Raw genomic sequence first — 18702 nt, 5'->3', positions numbered from 1 at the left:
TAAATAAATGAAAGACAGAGATGATGAGAACAGAGGTGAAATATCATTGGAAGGAGAAAGAATTAGTGAGGTTGAATCATTTAAGTATTTAGAAACTATGATCTCCAATACAGGGTCTTTAGAATTAGAGTTTAGTGAAAGATTGAAAAAAGTAAATCAGACAATGTATAGGTTAAGTAAAATTTGGAAGTCAAATCGCCTGAAATTCCTTATAAAAATCAGGCTATATATCTCCAATAGATTTAGTAGATTTGAGAACAAAGCCCTCAGAAGGATATTCAGAGTTAAATGACAGGACAGGATTAGAAATGAAACTATAAGAGATTACTCTAGTGCCATATGTGGATGAGATCACGGTGAAGGGTAGATGGAGATGGTTTGGGCATGCTCTCTGCACTCCCCAAGAGAGATTGGTTCACCAAATGTTCAGCTGTGCTCCACAAGGGACTAGAAGAGTTGGAAGACCAAAGCCTACATGGCTGAGGACTATGAAGTGTGAAGTAGGAGATGATGAATGGAGAAGTATTGAATTAAAAGCTCAAGATAGAGACGACTGGCGAAATCTAACCGAGGACCTTTGCGTCAATAGGCGTAGGAGGAGATGATGCTGATGATGATGTGTCTTAGCTACGAGTTTTGATAGATCATTGGCATAAGATAATGTTGGGTCATGTTTACAGGGTGTGGGATAAGGCATGAATATAGACTGGTAATTAAAAATTTGGATATGGTCTGAATAGGGATGACTTGTAATTTTTGGGATAGGCTGGATCAAGATTTGTGCCATATTAAGTAACATGATCTATTCATACTAAAAGTCTTATCAGATAAAAGCAACTGCCACTACTACATGGTAGAATTTCTGAAATAAATATTTTTATATCTGCTTACTGAGTTTTTTCAGAGCTATTCAGATAATTGGTTTTTTGTTTGTTGTAACTCGGCATAAAAGTCCTTATGAGTTACTTGTAATATTGTTAGATATTTAAAATTTATATCCATTTGATATTAGAGAATCCAACTAGCGTGTTAGTACTTAGTGTTAGCTTAATTGATACTAACACTCAGAATCCAAATACTGTACATAAGAATTACAGTATTTCTCATTTCAGTGTGTATTAGAATTAAATGCAAAATTATACAATTGTATCAAGCAAAACTCTTGAGAATCTGAATTTCGCTTTGCCCTTAGTATGTTCATATTAGTACGTCCTATTTTGTGCAAGTACAGCACTTAGTATACTTATATAATATCTGCAAATACAGACAAGTACTGGCTTGCACTGACAAGTGTGAGTTTATGGACTAGTATGGATAGAGGAAATCTGCTACAAAAGCTATTTCTGTAATATGGTCATCCTTTTAAATTGTTAGGGTCTTGCTAATGAGGGAAAAAAGATTTACTCCAAAAAGGTAATCTTAATTGACTATCATTTGTGACTATTTTACCAATTACAGAAGGTTTAAAAAAAAAAAAATCCCCTAAGTTGTGTAGCATGGTACCATAGGTATGAAAAGAAACGCTATTCAATTCAATTCATAACCATTGCATGGAAATTGTATATCCATGCATGAAATATTCAAAATACCAAAAATCATTTCTGGACTGCTTGTGTTGACCAAGCATTTAATCACATTATGAGAGACCTCAGTGATAATGTTAACTATACAAATTATGTACTTCAGGGTACTAGGTTTTCCTGTTTTAACATAATAGGACATAAGCATGTAGTTTTATTTAAACAATTTTTGTAGTATTTAAGTATTTTAACCCAATTTTAACTCGAACATATTTTAGCATTAAAGTCTGATGAAATTGCTATCACGTAGGTATGTAAATTCATTATACGTTTTTTTCTTGCCATGATCATGTTGGATATGATAGCATTGGTCAATAAAGGTAAGTTATGGTTTATATTTGAAATGCTGTTCAATGATGAACTTTGTTACCAGAAGCTCCACCATAAAGATCACTCTCTACCTTGGTTTTACACTTGTTAACACTGTGTCAGCCTCCATATATTTTGCAATGAAGAGCACTGAAATTCATGTTTCTTTCACTGGAGGAAAGGGAATGCATATCTCACACAAATAAAAATTCCTAAAAAAGCCTTTTAATGATATGTTTTAAAGCAAATGGAAGGAAAGATACTATGAAATCAAAATTGAGTGCAAGAGAGGGAGTTGACAAGAATATTTTTATATTTATATACATGTGTATATATTTATAAGCTTTTGTGTTGCTTTTTATGGATATCTTTAGTGTAGATTTTCTATTATTTTATATGTTTATTCTGTCATGAGCATGATTTTTTCTCCAGACACATTTAAGGCAATCTGGAACTTTTTTTTATTAGTTTAGTTTATTGGAAAACTCCATAACATGAATGTTCAGCTAAAGAAGGAAGACATCATCATTGTTCTAACATATACAAAGAATGAAGGGCTCATCCCTTTTTTACTCTGATGCTTTCTCACTACTTGGTCAAGAACAGATGCAAGGGAGAAAATATTGAAATTGTTTTGACTGTTTCTTATCAGATTTTTTTACTTGTTGTAAGAGCTGTTTACACATGGAATCACTACCAGGTTATCTCTTCTAGTTTCTGCACTCTTGACCATTTATCCCATGACCCCCCCAATAGATATAGCTATTATTATTTCATGTTAGGTATTTCATGCTTACCCCTAACATTAAATGTTGTAACTGCTTTTTCCCTGACCATTTTTATAATGGTTAAATTTATAATTGTCCATAAGCTTTTTTTTAGTTTTTTTTTTACCATTTATATTGGTTCCCTGTACTTTTGTACATTTGTAATACTGTCCCTTGTAACTTATAGTTTTGTAATTGGTGTTAAAGGTAGAATTTTCTTCAATTGGTAATATTTTTAAGCTATTTAACCATTTTCAATTAAAACGTGAAAGTAAGTACTGTTGTAATTTTTTAAAGTCGTCATGTACGTAATACATTCCTGAAGATTCATTGAATCATGTATGTAACATAAATCGGTGTACGTGACCTTGGTTTCTTAGCACTTTTTTTTATTCTTTTTCAGCACCTCATAATTTGTTTTGTTTAATTGGGGTAATCATACTTAAAATACTATTTGAGACCTTTGTAATTTTCTTCTCATTAATGATTTTTATTTTGCAAACTCTGACACGTACAGTAAGAAGAATTGGTTCTTATTGTATTATGGATTTTGACATTTAATGTTTTAAGCTTATCCTTCAGTTGAAATGTGATACTCGTTTGAGTTTCCTTAATTGTATTTAATTCTGTATTTTTTTATTATTTTAAATTTACGTTTTGTTTTGGAAATAGTATGGTCTTTACGTTTTTGTTTTACATAAGTTTTAAGTGGAATTAATTTTGAAAATTATATTAAAGATTGGCGGCAAAAAATATTTTTGCATACTTCATATACTCCCATAATTGTTGAAAATTAATTCTGAACTTAGAGTCTTGATATGATGTCGTGGTGTTGTTTACCTCTTGATAGTGTTAATAATAATAAAAGATTACCTAATGATGATAATATTAGTGAGAATGAAAATGATAAATTTTTAAAGAGCACCAGAGTACCCAATAGTAGTGGCCACTTTTTTTTTAAATGTATGTTTATTTATTTTGTGTTAATACAGCCTCCTTAACTGAACTTAGGAACAGCTTGCATATAAAAGAATTATAGCATATAAAAGAGTTATATTCATTAAAGAAAGTTTTATCAAAAATAATTAGTGAAGTACTAGAATGTAAAAGATCTAATCAGAGCGCAAATCTAGATTTGAAGTTCTGTAGTTAACTGAATTTGAATTCATGTTCAATTCTTATAATCCCCTTTTTTTTATCAATTTAGTAAGAGTGAGTTACAAAAAGCCTTGGAGGGAAAAGCAGGATTGAACATTTCACATAGTAAGATGAGAAAGCTCTTTCTTCAAATGAGGCTTTGAAGTTAATTCTTGTTACCTTCAAAGTGTGGTAGGTAATCATTTAATCCTGAATGTTGGATTTGCTACTGTGAACAGAAAAAGTTTCACATTTTGCTTTTTAAGAAGTTCTGAGGTGAAATGAGTAGTTACTGCTACTTAGGGCATAGCGTAAATAAATTGGTGCATCGAAAAATGAACATGTTAGATAAGGTAGAGCATACAAGCTTCTATTTGGATTGTTGATTCTTATAAACATCTAAAGCATTAACAAAATATTTTGTTGTCTGAAATCAATTGTGTTTAGAAATGTAATAACAACAGTACAATTACACAAACATGAAGTATCCAAAATATATGAACAAGATTTTTTTCTGTACAGTAATTGATTTTAATAATTTATTTTATGGAGTAACTGCTGAATATTTAAACTGTTATCTTAATTACAGGAGACAAAGCCCTTGTATTCGTTTGAAGATAATGGAGATTATGTTTATGATGTTGCATGGTCACCCATACATCCAGCATTATTCACGTCAGTTGATGGTACAGGTCGAATTGATTTGTGGAACTTGAACCAGGATACTGAGGTATGCAATAAATCATCTAGTATGTCTTGAAAGGTCTCCTAATTTGTATTCTTTATAGGTAAACCCAGTAGTTGTCATTGTAACTTTTTCTTAAGCTAAATTATATGTGATTCAAGGGTAATTCATGAACAGGATTTTTTTCTACTTTGAGATAATGATGGTTGAAAGTACTTTATTGTCATCTATAGTAGTTTATTGATTAACTTGAGCTTATCAGTTTGTTGTGTTGAAGTTTAGTAAATTTTACGTTAAAGTATTGGACATTTTGCAGCATCAGAGACTCCATAATCAATAATATAGTACCATGAAAAATAAATTTGCAGCTAGCAATAAAAAGAAAAATATTGTTCTGTCCAAAAGTGTTCAATGGGATTTGCCTGACTGAGTTTTGGGACCCCTCTGGAATCACAGAGGTGGATATATTGCTTCAGGCATAACTTTGGAAAATTCTGGACAAAATTAGATATAGGAAAATTTACAAAACTGAATTTCATAAGTTAGGATGCTAACTTCTGCACATTATAGTAATTTACTTCAATCTAGGGTATAACAGCCAATTGATTACATCTTATTGATAATCTGTATGGTTATGAATTACCAGGCTGATCACATAGATTTTTGGTTGCATCATGCTAGCCTCCTGGCAGCAGATCGATCCCAGCCTTGGACTGAGAGTTTAAGCTGTTTACTGTGGAGGCGTTGCTGTGGTTGGGCACCACAGTGGGGGTTTGGGCTTGCTCGACTGAGGTTCTGGTGAGCATCTATTCAGATGAAACAGGAACTGAAACCTGACACCTATACCTGTAATTGGAAATTGGATATTTACATTACATGATTAAAGTTTTAATTGTTCCAATCAATTGATAAAAGGCTACTAATGTTTGGTGGAGCAAAAGGGAATAATGTATTGTACTAAATGGTGGCTTATAGAAGAGAAAAATGAAAGGGTTATCATGTATTGTACTACAAATTTTTCATGAGATTTTAGTTGATAAAAAGCATATTCTCCTTATTTCCATAAGCAAAGTTTTCTTTCCATTCTTTAAAGATAATATCTAGTAAATTTATCCCTTTCATTGCATTTTACATAGTTAATGTATAATTATTTCTGTAACCCTCCCCTGGGGTTCATATTTCTTTTGTCTTTGGAAGCTGGGAATGCTGATGCTACTTAAAATTAAGAACTTTCCAATCTTCTTTAATTTGCTTATATTAATGCCTTGAGTAAAGCAATGAGACATAGCAGTGTCTAACAACAATGTGCTGTGCATTTGTCTTAATTTATTAATTACATAAGGTTTTTGGGTGATCATGATCTGCATTCTGTTTGTGTCGCATGTCAGTGAGAGTTTTCAAATTTAGAGATTCTGATGGGAGTATGGATTCCTAACTGTTCCTCTCAGGGAAGTATGTTTCATGATCAGAATAAGCAAAGTGTAAAAGAAGCCATGTAAAATCCAGAGAAGGCTAGGCTACCTTTTTGCCGAGGGAATTATTAAGATATATGCCCACCCTCATCCCCACTGTTTAGTGATGTCGAAAGGATACGGAAGTGTTTCGACTGAGACTGAAGATGGTATTTAACATGCATGGTATTTTATTGTTGTTAGACACTGGTTAATGTCATTGCTTTATTAGAAGCATTAGTATAAGGAGTAACATTGATATTCCAAGTGTCCAGAGACAAAGCAATATGAGTATCTGGTGAGTATAGAAATAAGAAATCTTATTATCAAGATTGTTTTTCATATTAGATTTGTGTAACAATTATTGTGAATAATTTTAAACTATTAATGTAATGGTAATTGTTACTTTTGAGAAAGGACTATAATGCTAATTTGTTCTCAGTTTTCTGATACCAGTGTTCTGTAACTTGAAAAGTTAGTGTGTTGTTTGAAATGTTAGATATCGAGAGTCTTAATCAATAGCAATGCCTCATTTTGAACAGTTAGGGATGTCATGTGTAGTAGCTCCTGTATGTAAATGCCATAAAGAAGGGAAATCAATATAATAGTAGGAAGGATTTTATAATTGATGTATTTAATTCTGAAAATTATCAGAAATTTTACACTTGTGTAAAGCACTCACAAATTGCAAAGAAGAATGGTAGATAATTATTTTTTAAGTGTTGCCCATTTAAGCTGAAAGAAATTTTCTTGCTCTTGAAATATTGTCAATATTTTTTTTCTAAATTTTATAACAGGATATTGAGCATTTCATTCCTACTCTAATAAAGTTCTAGATTATTGTGTATTCATATTTTTACGAGTAACTGATTCTAATTTTCCATTCACTGACATCCAATTTTGATGTCATTAGGTATATATATATTACAGAACAGGTGCAAAGCAAACTTGAAAATGATATAAGATTAAACCATTGTTCTCTAGTCTTGGGTTAGAGTTCTCTTGCTTGAAGATACACTCAGGCACTCTATTATATCTTATTTCTCTTCCTCTTGTTTTGTTAAAGTTTTTATACTTTACATAGGAGATTTTTATTTTAATGTTACTGTTCTTAAAATATTTAATTTTCCTTGTTTTCTGTCCTCACTGGACTATTTTCCCTGTTGGAGCCCATGGGCATATAGCATTCTGCTTTTCCAACTAGGGTTGTAGCTTAGCAATTGATAATAATAATGTTAAAAAAAAAAAACTATGTAAGCACAAGAACTTAGATCTTTGATCTCTGCAGGTCCCTACAGCAAGCACCTATGTAGAGGGCAACCCAGCACTGAATAGGGTTTCATGGACAAATTCAGGAACCCAGATTACTGTTGGTGATGACCTGGGCAAGATATGGATATATGATGTTGGAGAGGTGAGTATTTTTTGTTTTGAGCAATAAAATAGAAGAAAATATATAGAAGTATTAATTATATATATTTATGTAAAGCACGAAATTACTCCATTTTTTGCAATCAGAACCTCTAGCATTTAGGATAAAGGAATTTATTTATCAACTGGAAAACTCATAGAATTTGAAAATAAGATATATGGGTTTGATGTTGAATTAATTTTTAGGTGAGTAGGTTTTTCATGGAAAGGAAAATTCTTTATCAAGATACGATGAGGACATTTTTTTTTTCAATGGAAATTGTAGCTTATTATGGCTCTAAAGCTAATACAATGTGTTTAACAAGGACAGCAAAGATTTTGCCACATTTGATGCATTATTTTAATAGAATTACAGAAAAAATATTCATGTTTGTGTGATCATGTGTAACTCCCACACAATTCTCTTTGATATACTTTAAAGCTTTAGAGTCAAGTGATTAGTATTCTCTCCAAAATTCCTCAGGCTGTGTGAATATTTTCCTGAAACATCTGATAGTTATTTTGATTAAATATGGCAATTTCAATTTCAAAGAACTAGGTGTGATTATGCTACACTTATACTGAAGTGTTCAAGCTTTCAAAGTTTTGTTAGCCACTGGAGGTATATTCTTTACATACCTGTTTGGTTGTCAACCCCAAAGTTAGACATTAGTTTGACCACAAAATGTGTTTTAGAATGATAGGTAATGCAGGATTTCTTAAATTCAGTTATAGGTAACATTTTCAGATTATATACTGGATATATAGATGCCATTGAAAATGGAATAAGACTGAAAAATTACAGTACAGAGTATTAAAGCTTATTTCTTTTATTGTATGGAACACAATAAATGTGGGAGAGAGACATTTTTTTGTCATTTACAGGATAATTTTTTTTCTTCTAAAATTAAGCAGGTAGAAGGAACACCCACCACCTTTGCTCAATTCCTGAAATTGATTGCTTATGGTCTTGTTTGTTTGGAATTTTTCTTTTTAACTTGGTATTTTTCAATATTAATCTTACCCGATGATCATGTAGCTGTCAACTCCGTTGCCCGACAGAAATCTACGGTCGGGATACGCCAGCGATCGCTATCCAGGTGGGGGTGTACTTCAACAGTGCCATCTGTGGTCAGGTACTCAAGTACTTCTTGTCAACAAGAACTCAATTTTTTTCCTCTGTCGTGCCGCCGGCAAGACCTACATGGATACGCTGTTGATTTTGGAGTCTTTTGTTCACGATTTGGTGATGTATTTGCTCTGAAGTTTAGCCTTCGCTTTCCAGGAAGCTTTATCCTTAGCTTAGCAAGCTTTTGGAATTAATTTGATTCATTGGTTAACGATCTTTGCTTAATTTTGGAATTCCCCCTTGACTACCTCTAAATTCAAGATGTCTGACCATTCCCAAGTTCCTAAATACAGGCAGTGTAGTGTTAGGACTTGTACTAGGCGTCTTCCGAAGGCCTCTATAGATCCTCACACCGTATGTTCCAATTGTAGGGGTAAATCCTGTCAATTGGAAGATCGATGTGGGGAATATGCTGGGCTTTCGGAATTCGATTTTAATGAATTCCTCAGATATGCACGTAGGTTAGAGAAGGAGAGAGATAGGAGGAGTTCTTCTCGCTCTGTGGATTTTTCCTCTCCCCATGCCCCTCAACCTTTTCCTTCCCCTGTGGTGGTGACTCCCGAACCTGCTACGAGTGCTCAGCCTGCAATGGCTGATATGTTGCGTGCCATTCAGGCTCTCGGTGAGAAGGTGGAGTCGTTGGTTAGTGACCGCAATCAGCTCTTGGCAGATGTCAGAGAGCTGAAAGCGAAGAGTGCAGTGGGAAGTGTTAGTGCTAGTGATGTGCATAGTGTCAGTGTCAGTGTTGCGCATGAGGGTACATCTGTGCGTGCCAGTCGTCCTCCCAGTCCGGGACCTCTTGCAAGCTCCCAAGCCCAGGGGAGAAGCAATGTCGAAGGACCAAAGGGTTCGGCAGGCCTTGATCGGCGCACGGATGTATCCTCAGTGGTTGCGGACGTATCTGCTAAGGATCGTCCCATCCACTTACAGACGAATGAGCCCTTACATTCCTCGTCTGTGGAAGAGGTTTCCAGGAGGAAACGGTGGACCAAGGTCTCACGACCGCTCAAACGTAAGGTCCCTTCCGAGCTAGTCCAACGGCCCAGGTGTAGCCACTGGGTCAGTTCGGACTCGCCGCAGTCATTTGATGACTGCACACCTCCCAAGAGAGGTAGAGTGGTCCCTCAACAGGCCTCTGCTCCATCTGTTGTTGCTCCAACCACAGTAGACCCTAAGTGGTCCATGCTGCAGACTATGCAGTCTCAGCTTGCGGCATTTATGCAGGAGTATCATGCCGAGAAGGTTAACACCTCTCCTGTTAACCTACAACCCGCAGAGGTTGTGCGCTCAGCAGATACTGCGGCTGCCTGCTCCCACACCCCACCTGTGAGAGCTCCTCCACCGATGCGCAGTCCTCCCTGCCAGACGCATGTTCTTGCTGCACCATCTGCTAACATGCGTGAGCTGCCGCATCAGGAGTTGCCGGGTTCCAGCACTATGCGGCATTCTCCTCAGCCCATGCAGCATGCTCTGCAGACCTTACAGCATGCTCCGCATACCATGCAGCACGAGCCGCATACCTTACAGCATGCTCTGCATACCATACCGCATGCTCCTCAGCCCACCGCAGACCCTCCCACACACCAGCCTTCTGCTTTTGTTGTTGCCAGCTCGCAGACTGTCCAGCAGAGGCATGATGATGGATCCGCAGGTACGCATGCACCCGTTCTGCAGGATTCAGCCGTTCAGCTTGCTGCTCTGCCTTTGCCACTCACAACTCAACTTTCGGATGATGATGTATCGGATGATGAAGCTGCTCATCTGGATGAACCTCACTCTGATGTTGAAGGACACAAGTCTTCGCCACCCTCCTTAGACTTTCGTAAAGTCCTTGCTTTGTTCAGGGATTTGTATCCTGAACACTTTGTGTCTGCAACCCCTCGTTCTCCTCCCTCCGAGTTTGCTCTGGGCATGCAGTCTGCTGCGCCTGCCTTCACCAAGCTTGTTCTCGCCAGATCATCTAGGAGAGCTTTGAGGGTTATGGGGGACTGGTTGCATTCCAAGAAGCAACTGGGAAGGACCTCTTTTGTGTTTCCTCCTCCCAAGCTGGCTTCTAAGTCGAGCGTCTGGTATGCCACGGGAGAGGAACCTGGCTTGGGGGTTCCTGCCTCTGCCCAGGCCGACTTCTCAAGTCTGGTTGACTCTCCCCGCAGGTTGGCTATGAGACGTTCGAAGATCTGCTGGTCCTTTTCCGATCTTGATCATATGTTGAAGGGAGTCTTTCGTGCCTTCGAGATATTCAACTTCCTCGATTGGTGTTTGGGAGCCTTAAGCAGGAAGACTTCCCCTTCAGATAAGGACTCGGCCATGCTGATCATGTCTAGCATGGACAAGGCAATTCGGGATGGGTCTGGTGAACTTGCGGCTTCATATGTATCAGGAGTCCTCAAGAAGAGAGAACATCTGTGCTCCTTCTTATCTGCTGGTATCACTCCTTGCCAGAAGTCAGAGTTGCTGTTTGCTCCTCTCTCCAAGTGTCTGTTTCCGGAGGAGTTGATTAAGGGGATGGCTGCCTCACTTATCCAGAAGGATACTCATGACCTCATGGCTTCTTCTGCACGTAAGGCTAAAACCTTACCTTCCGTGCCTAGACCCTTCCGCCCTACAGCAGTTGATACACCTGCTTCTAGGTTCATCCCGCCCTTTCGTGGCAGAACCTCCAGCAGAGGAGGTACCCGTGCAGACAGTCACCGTGGCAAGTCCAAGAAGGGTTCCAAGTCTGCAAAAGGCAAGTTTTGACTGCCTTCCTCTTCAGACAGCAGTAGGAGCCAGACTCAAGACCTTCTGGCAAGCTTGGGAGAGCAGAGGTGCAGACGCTCAGTCTGTGAAGTGGCTAAGGGAGGGATACAGAATTCCGTTCTGCCACAATCCCCCTCTAGCTACATTTCCCATCAACCTCTCTCCCAACTACAAGGAGAAGGACAAGAGGCTAGCGTTGCAACAAGAGGTGTCGCTCTTGCTACAAAAGGAAGCAGTGGTCATAGTCCGGGATCATCAATCCCCGGGCTTTTACAACCGTCTCTTCCTGGTAGCCAAGAAGACAGGAGGTTGGAGACCGGTGCTGGACGTCAGTGCTCTCAATGCTTATGTCACCAAGCAGACGTTCACGATGGAGACGACGAAGTCGGTCCTAGCAGCGGTCAGGCAGGAGGACTGGATGGTCTCGTTAGACCTGAAAGACGCATACTTTCACGTCCCCATCCATCCAGACTCCCAACCTTTCCTAAGATTCGTCTTTGGAAAGGTTGTGTACCAGTTCCAAGCCCTGTGCTTTGGCCTAAGCACGGCACCTCTTGTGTTTACGAGACTGATGAGGAATATTGCGAAATTCCTTCACTTGGCAGACATCAGAGCCTCCCTCTATTTAGACGACTGGCTTTTAAGAGCTCCCACAAGTCGTCGCTGTCTGGAGAATCTCAGATGGACTATGGATCTGACCAAGGAACTGGGCCTCCTGGTCAATTTAGAGAAGTCCCAGCTCGTCCCATCCCAGACCATTGTTTACCTGGGTATGGAGATTCAGAGTCGAGCTTTTCGGGCTTTTCCGTCGGCCCCAAGGATCAACCAAGCCCTAGAGTGCATCCAGAGCATGCTGAGAAGGAACCGATGCTCAGTCAGGCAGTGGATGAGTCTAACAGGGACACTTTCATCGCTGGCCCTGTTCATCGAGTTAGGGAGACTCCACCTCCGCCCCCTTCAGTATCATCTAGCTGCTCACTGGATAAAGGACATGACGCTAGAGACGGTCTCAGTTCCTGTTTCCGAAGAGATGAGGTCTACTCTAACGTGGTGGAAGAACAGCATTCTTCTCAAGGAAGGTCTACCTTTAGCTTTTCAGACCCCCGACCACCGTCTCTTCTCGGACGCATCAGACTCGGGCTGGGGTGCGACATTGGACGGACAGGAATGCTCGGGAACATGGAATCAGGAGCAAAGGACACTTCACATCAATTGCAAGGAGTTGTTGGCGGTTCATCTGGCCTTGATAAACTTCAAGTCCCTCCAGCTAAACAAGGTGGTGGAGGTGAACTCCGACAACACCACAGCCTTGGCTTACATCTCCAAGCAGGGAGGGACTCATTCGAGGAAGTTGTTCGAGATCGCAAGGGACCTCCTCATCTGGTCAAAAGATCGAAAGCTCACGCTGGTAACGAGGTTCATTCAGGGCGATATGAATGTCATGGCAGATCGCCTCAGCCGGAAGGGTCAGGTCATCCCCACAGAGTGGACCCTTCACAAGAATGTTTGCAGCAGACTTTGGGCCCTGTGGGGTCAGCCAACCATAGATCTGTTCGCTACCTCGATGACCAAGAGGCTCCCGTTGTATTGTTCTCCGATTCCAGACCCAGCAGCAGTTCACGTGGATGCTTTTCTGCTGGATTGGTCCCATCTCGACCTGTATGCATTCCCGCCGTTCAAGATTGTCAACAGGGTACTTCAGAAGTTCGCCTCTCACAAAGGGACACGGCTGACGTTTGTTGCTCCCCTCTGGCCCGCGAGAGAATGGTTCACAGAGGTACTGCAATGGCTGGTCGACGTTCCCAGGACTCTTCTTCTAAGAGTGGACCTTCTACATCAACCTCACGTAAAGAAGGTACACCCAAACCTCCACGCTCTTCGTCTGACTGCCTTCAGACTATCGAAAGACTCTCAAGAGCTAGAGGCTTTTCGAAGGAGGCAGCCAGAGCGATTGCCAGAGCAAGGAGGACATCCACTCTCAGAGTCTATCAGTCTAAGTGGGAAGTCTTCCGAAGCTGGTGCAAGGCCAATGCAGTTTCCTCAACCAGTACCACTGTAACCCAGATTGCTGACTTCCTGTTACATCTAAGGAACGTTAGATCCCTTTCAGCTCCTACGATCAAGGGTTACAGAAGTATGTTGGCAGCGGTTTTCCGCCACAGAGGCTTGGATCTTTCCACCAACAAAGATCTGCAGGACCTCCTTAGGTCTTTTGAGACCTCAAAGGTACGTCGGTTGTCCACTCCAGGCTGGAATCTAGACGTGGTCCTAAGGTTCCTTATGTCATCAAGATTTGAACCTCTCCAATCAGCCTCTTTTAAGGACCTCGCATTAAAAACTCTTTTCCTCGTGTGCTTGGCAACAGCTAAAAGAGTAAGTGAGATCCACGCCTTCAGCAGGAACATAGGTTTCACATCTGAAACGGCTACATGTTCCTTGCAGCTCGGTTTTTTGGCTAAAAACGAGCTTCCTTCACGTCCTTGGCCTAAGTCGTTCGAGATCCCAAGCCTGTCCAACTTGGTGGGGAACGAACTGGAGAGAGTACTTTGCCCAGTTAGAGCTCTTAGGTACTATCTAAGAAGGTCAAAACCTGTACGAGGACAATCAGAAGCCTTATGGTGTGCTATCAAGAAGCCTTCTCTACCAATGTCTAAGAACGCAGTTTCTTACTACATCAGGCTTCTGATTAGAGAAGCACATTCTCATCTGAAGGAAGAAGACCTTGCTTTGCTGAAGGTAAGGACACATGAAGTGAGAGCTGTGGCTACTTCAGTGGCCTTCAAACAGAACCGTTCTCTGCAGAGTGTTATGGATGCAACCTATTGGAGAAGCAAGTCAGTGTTCGCATCATTCTATCTCAAAGATGTCCAGTCTCTTTACGAGAACTGCTACACCCTGGGACCATTCGTAGCAGCGAGTGCAGTAGTAGGTGAGGGCTAAGAAGCCTTCCGCATCCTTGTTGATTTGGCGGGTGGTCAATTCTTTCTTGAGAAGCGCCTAGGTTAGAGGTTGTGATGAGGTCCTTTAGTATGGGTTGCAGCCCTTTATACTTCAGCACCTAAGAGTCGTTCAGCATCCTAAGAGGACCGCTACGCTCAGTAAGGAAGACGTACTTAATAAAGGCAGAGTAATGGTTCAAGTCGACTTCCTTACCAGGTACTTATTTATTTTATGTTATTTTGAATAACTAATAAAATGAAATACGGGATACTTAGCTTCTTTGTTAACATGTATGCTGGTCTCCACCCACCACCCTGGGTGTGAATCAGCTACATGATCATCGGGTAAGATTAATATTGAAAAATGTTATTTTCATTAGTAAAATAAATTTTTGAATATACTTACCCGATGATCATGAATTAAAGAACCCGCCCTTCCTCCCCATAGAGAACCAGTGGACCGAGGAGAAAATTGAGTTCTTGTTGACAAGAAGTACTTGAGTACCTGACCACAGATGGCGCTGTTGAAGTACACCTCCACCTGGATAGCGATCGCTGGCGTATCCCGACCGTAGATTTCTGTCGGGCAACGGAGTTGACAGCTACATGATCATCGGGTAAGTATATTCAAAAATTTATTTTACTAATGAAAATAACATATTTCTTGTTTTTACCCATTCCTGTTTTTTATAATGCCAATTGTACAGATCTAGGGAAGGTCTGATAAATTATTTGGGGTCTGTGTTAATCATCTAGAGTCACAAACACTCGATTCTGTGCAAGGTGCTAATCTTTAGGACCTGATTTGAATCCCCTATATAGTACCAAGTGTCAGTAGTAGGAATGGGCATTGCTTTGCTCTCTACTCAAGACACACATGGATATAAATGTTTGCAGTAAGTAAAGCAGATACATCTGTGAATGCATTTATTCCAGCTGTGACCAAGTTGTGGAATGATCTTCCTAATCGGGTGGTTGAATCAGTAGAACTTCAAAAGTTCAAAGTTGGAGCAAATGCTTTTTTGTTGACCAGGCGGACATAGTCTTTTTATAGTTTATTTATGACATTTGTTTTTGATGTTGTTGATAGTTTATTATATGACATGTCTGTTTTGACGTTGTTTCTTATTTTAGAATGATTTATTGTTAATTTGTTCGCTTCATTTATTTATTTCCTTATTTCCCTTCCTCACTGGGCTATTTTTCCCTGTTGGAGCCCCTGGGCTTATAGTATCTTGCTTTTCCAACTAGGGTTGTAGCTTGGATAGTAATAATAATAATAATACCTGTAAGGATACACATAGAGGATCCATTGCTGTCTGTATGGTTTTTGACATGGTTGGAATGCAAATGTCAGTGTATTTACCTAGTGAAAATCAGTAGCATTCAAAATTTTATGTGGCTAAGACTGCGAGTTTAGGTTATTAAGATTTGTTATCCTTCATGAAGATGACTTTAAAAATAGTAATGCCTCACAACACAAAATTAATTTGTTCTGGAGTGGGTTTTGTTTCGTAAAAATTTTGTGTCGAGTTACATTTTACATGTAAATCGCCTAATCTGTTCCAAACCCCACAAAAACACCACATTCAATTTTATAATAAAGCTACAGTATAACCACAATGAAATACTGTACAGCCAAATACATTTAAACTATTCAGTATACCTAAACTAACTTTAATACCTGTAAATTAAGTATAATAAGATTTAATGTGGCCTTTTGCAGGGTTTGGAATGAATTAAGCGATTTACATGTAAAATGGGTGACTCCGATCATGAAAATATCACTTTGCGAAAGCCACTCCAGAACTAATTAATTTTGTGTTGTGAGGTATTACTGTACTAAGTGTTTGTTTTCTTCATATTTTTACAAAGGTGGATAATTTGGAACTAGGATTCCTACCCATTCATTTATATCATTTAAAACTGGTATGGGAGCTTCTGCTCAATTGCTCAGGTACGGATTCAAAACTTTCAGGGTCGTGGCAAAGCCTTTGCAACGACACCTCTAGTGTACTTGTGCTGTACTGTATTTTAGTTATGCTCATTTCTTCCTTTATTAATAATTGTCCTTGTACTCACGTACAGTACAGTAATGATGAAAAAAATATTCATTCTTTTCTATATTTCTTTCACTGAATATAAATAATCCTATTTTTAAGATTTCTTTCTAGTTAGACTTAATTCATAAAAAGGTATTGGCATTTACCATATACCCCCGCTAAAGTTGATCTGTGATGAGCAAGTAGCTGTGCTAATAAGCAAACAAAGCACAATACCACCGAAAGCATGAGGAAACTGATCAGGTTTGTCTGAAACATCACCAAGAACATTAAAGAACTAAGAGAATCGTACGGTATGAAACCCATCCACCAATAAAGAAAAATAGAAAATAAAAAGTCTGCTTAAGAGTGCTTACTTTAACAAGTGGAGAGTTTTTTGGATCCAGACTACCAACTCCGCCTTCTGCCTTGCAATCTAGTTTTCTAAAAGAGCGAATAAGAATGTGGGAATGCAAGGATTTATTAGATGAAGGCTCTAAAACTAATTAAAGAAGTGGTTCTAGAAGAGTATCTCGACTCTGAAATATTTGGTGAACATTCAGAACCCTTACCGAATGTAAATGTAACACTATTACCCTACATCAGACTTAGAGAGTCTGGTTAGGTTAGCAACCGCACAGGTAATATTGGAATTACCACTTATAAGCGAAATCACACCAGCCATCTTGAGATGAGCAGAGGAACCTGAATACTGTCATTTAAACTTTTGAAGCGCATTGCTATCAAAACTTGCTGGTTAAGTATATTAGAGTGTTGGCGTGTCATATTCATCATCATCCCCGCTACAAATAGCTAGCCGAGTCTTCTCTGGATTTCCTCCTGAACTGAACACCAGTTATATTAGCACTCAAACTAGAAACATACTTACCTTGTGAAGAATAATGAGCCAACTGCACACCTTACAAATGTAATTAAAATTGCAGTATTATCCTCGTGTAGAAATTATTAAATTCAGAGGAAGACAACTTAAAATCCAATAAAACTTATGACAATTTGGAAGAGGGACACTTGTGAGTTGTACCAGTGGCGACAGAGAAACTGCAATATGGACATCAGGGTACATACATACATACATATACCAAGGCACTTCCCCCAATTTTGGGGGGTAGCCGACATCAACAAATGAAACAAAAACAAAAAGGGGACCTCTACTCTCTACGTTCCTCCAGCCTAACAAGGGACTCAACCGAGTTCAGCTGGTACTGCTAGGGTGCCACAGCCCACCCTCCCACATTATCCACGACATATGAAGCTTCATAATGCTGAATCCCCTACTGCTGCTACCTCCGCGGTCATCTAAGGCATGACCGCGGAGGTAGCAGCAGTAGGGTAGTTCATAGAAATATATATTGTACATTAACAACCATTACAGTTTGTGGTATTGTGAGAGTTTGCCAAGAGTACAGAAAGTCATCCAATATAAATGGATTGTTATGTTCATAGTACATTAATAATATTGTCAGTATCTAGTTGAAAGTAGATTTTATTAATGTGGCCGATACCTATTTTGTATACATAATTTTATAGTAAAGCCTTTTAATCCTTATGGACTATTGGTAAGCTCAATGGCTCATGTTAAGGTAAAGGTATGTTTTGGAAAAGACATTTCAATCGCAATAGATTACTAATAGAATCAAATTGGGGTTTGTGAAAATTAAGGATTACTCCTTGAAATTATTTTTTTTTTTGTATTATCTTACTTAATTTAGGGACAAGTATTTTTTTGCTACTTTCCCTTTGACTTTCTTGAAAGTTTAGGATTTGTATCAATTTTACAAAGTTATAGAGATCGTTATGCTTATGATAGAATTTAATTCCTCAGTCAGTTCAGTTTAAATAAGGGAATTACATCTCGGGATTAGTTCAATTCAATTTAAATCGTACGAATACCTTGATTTAATTTATGCACATTTTTTCCGTGTCAAATATTCACACATTTAAATTTTGCATGAATTTCTTTCTTATGTTTTATTTCATGGTAACTATTCAATTTCTTTCATTGTTTTGATTGATATTCATCCATTTCTCTTACAGCAACTTGCTGCCCCCCGAGCTGATGATTGGGCGAGGCTGGTACATACTATGGGCGAGTTAAAGAACAATCAGGCAGATGATGATCAATCAACTAGGCATTATGAATCGACATTCTCATCACTTACTTCCTTATCTTCATCACCCTTAAGATAAATGAAAAGTAACCCTTTGAATTATGTATTATTTCTGTAATTAGTAATGAAGTTCAGATTAAAAATGTGATATTCTAACCTAATTTATGTGCTGTAATAAGGACGTATATTTACTCTAATATAGTTAAAGCATTGTAGATTTGGATTGGAAAGCAATATAATGCTGAGTGATTGCTGCTGCCTTGTTTAATTCTTGGAGAAACTGGGGATGTTTGTGAAAGGCTAAAGATAAGCAGTCTTGTATTAAAATAAATGAGCTGCCTATACAGTATATTGGGAAATGTTATCAATAAATTATATGCAAATT

General features: G+C 38.6%; 1 protein-coding gene across 48 annotated transcripts in view; it reads left to right on the top strand.

Annotated features, from left to right (window-relative positions):
• Positions 1-18702, top strand: part of sw (short wing) — a 171389-nt gene extending 152687 nt beyond the window's left edge. For 39 of the 48 annotated variants that reach the window (XM_068360691.1, XM_068360724.1, XM_068360700.1 and 36 more), the window contains 4 exons: positions 1886-1900; positions 4383-4523; positions 7218-7343; positions 18244-18702. In XM_068360691.1, the coding sequence (XP_068216792.1) occupies positions 1886-1900; positions 4383-4523; positions 7218-7343; positions 18244-18396 (435 nt within the window). In that variant the 3' untranslated portion in view covers positions 18397-18702. The remainder of the gene's footprint in view (positions 1-1885; positions 1901-4382; positions 4524-7217; positions 7344-18243) is intronic. The other 9 variants (XM_068360733.1, XM_068360732.1, XM_068360730.1 and 6 more) reach the window with 1 other exon arrangement.

The sequence above is a fragment of the Palaemon carinicauda genome, chromosome 37 (assembly GCF_036898095.1).
Source record: "Palaemon carinicauda isolate YSFRI2023 chromosome 37, ASM3689809v2, whole genome shotgun sequence".
Lineage (NCBI taxonomy): Eukaryota > Metazoa > Arthropoda > Malacostraca > Decapoda > Palaemonidae > Palaemon > Palaemon carinicauda.
Note: the sequence above shows the minus strand (reverse complement) of the source record. Positions and strands in the feature narration are given on the sequence as shown.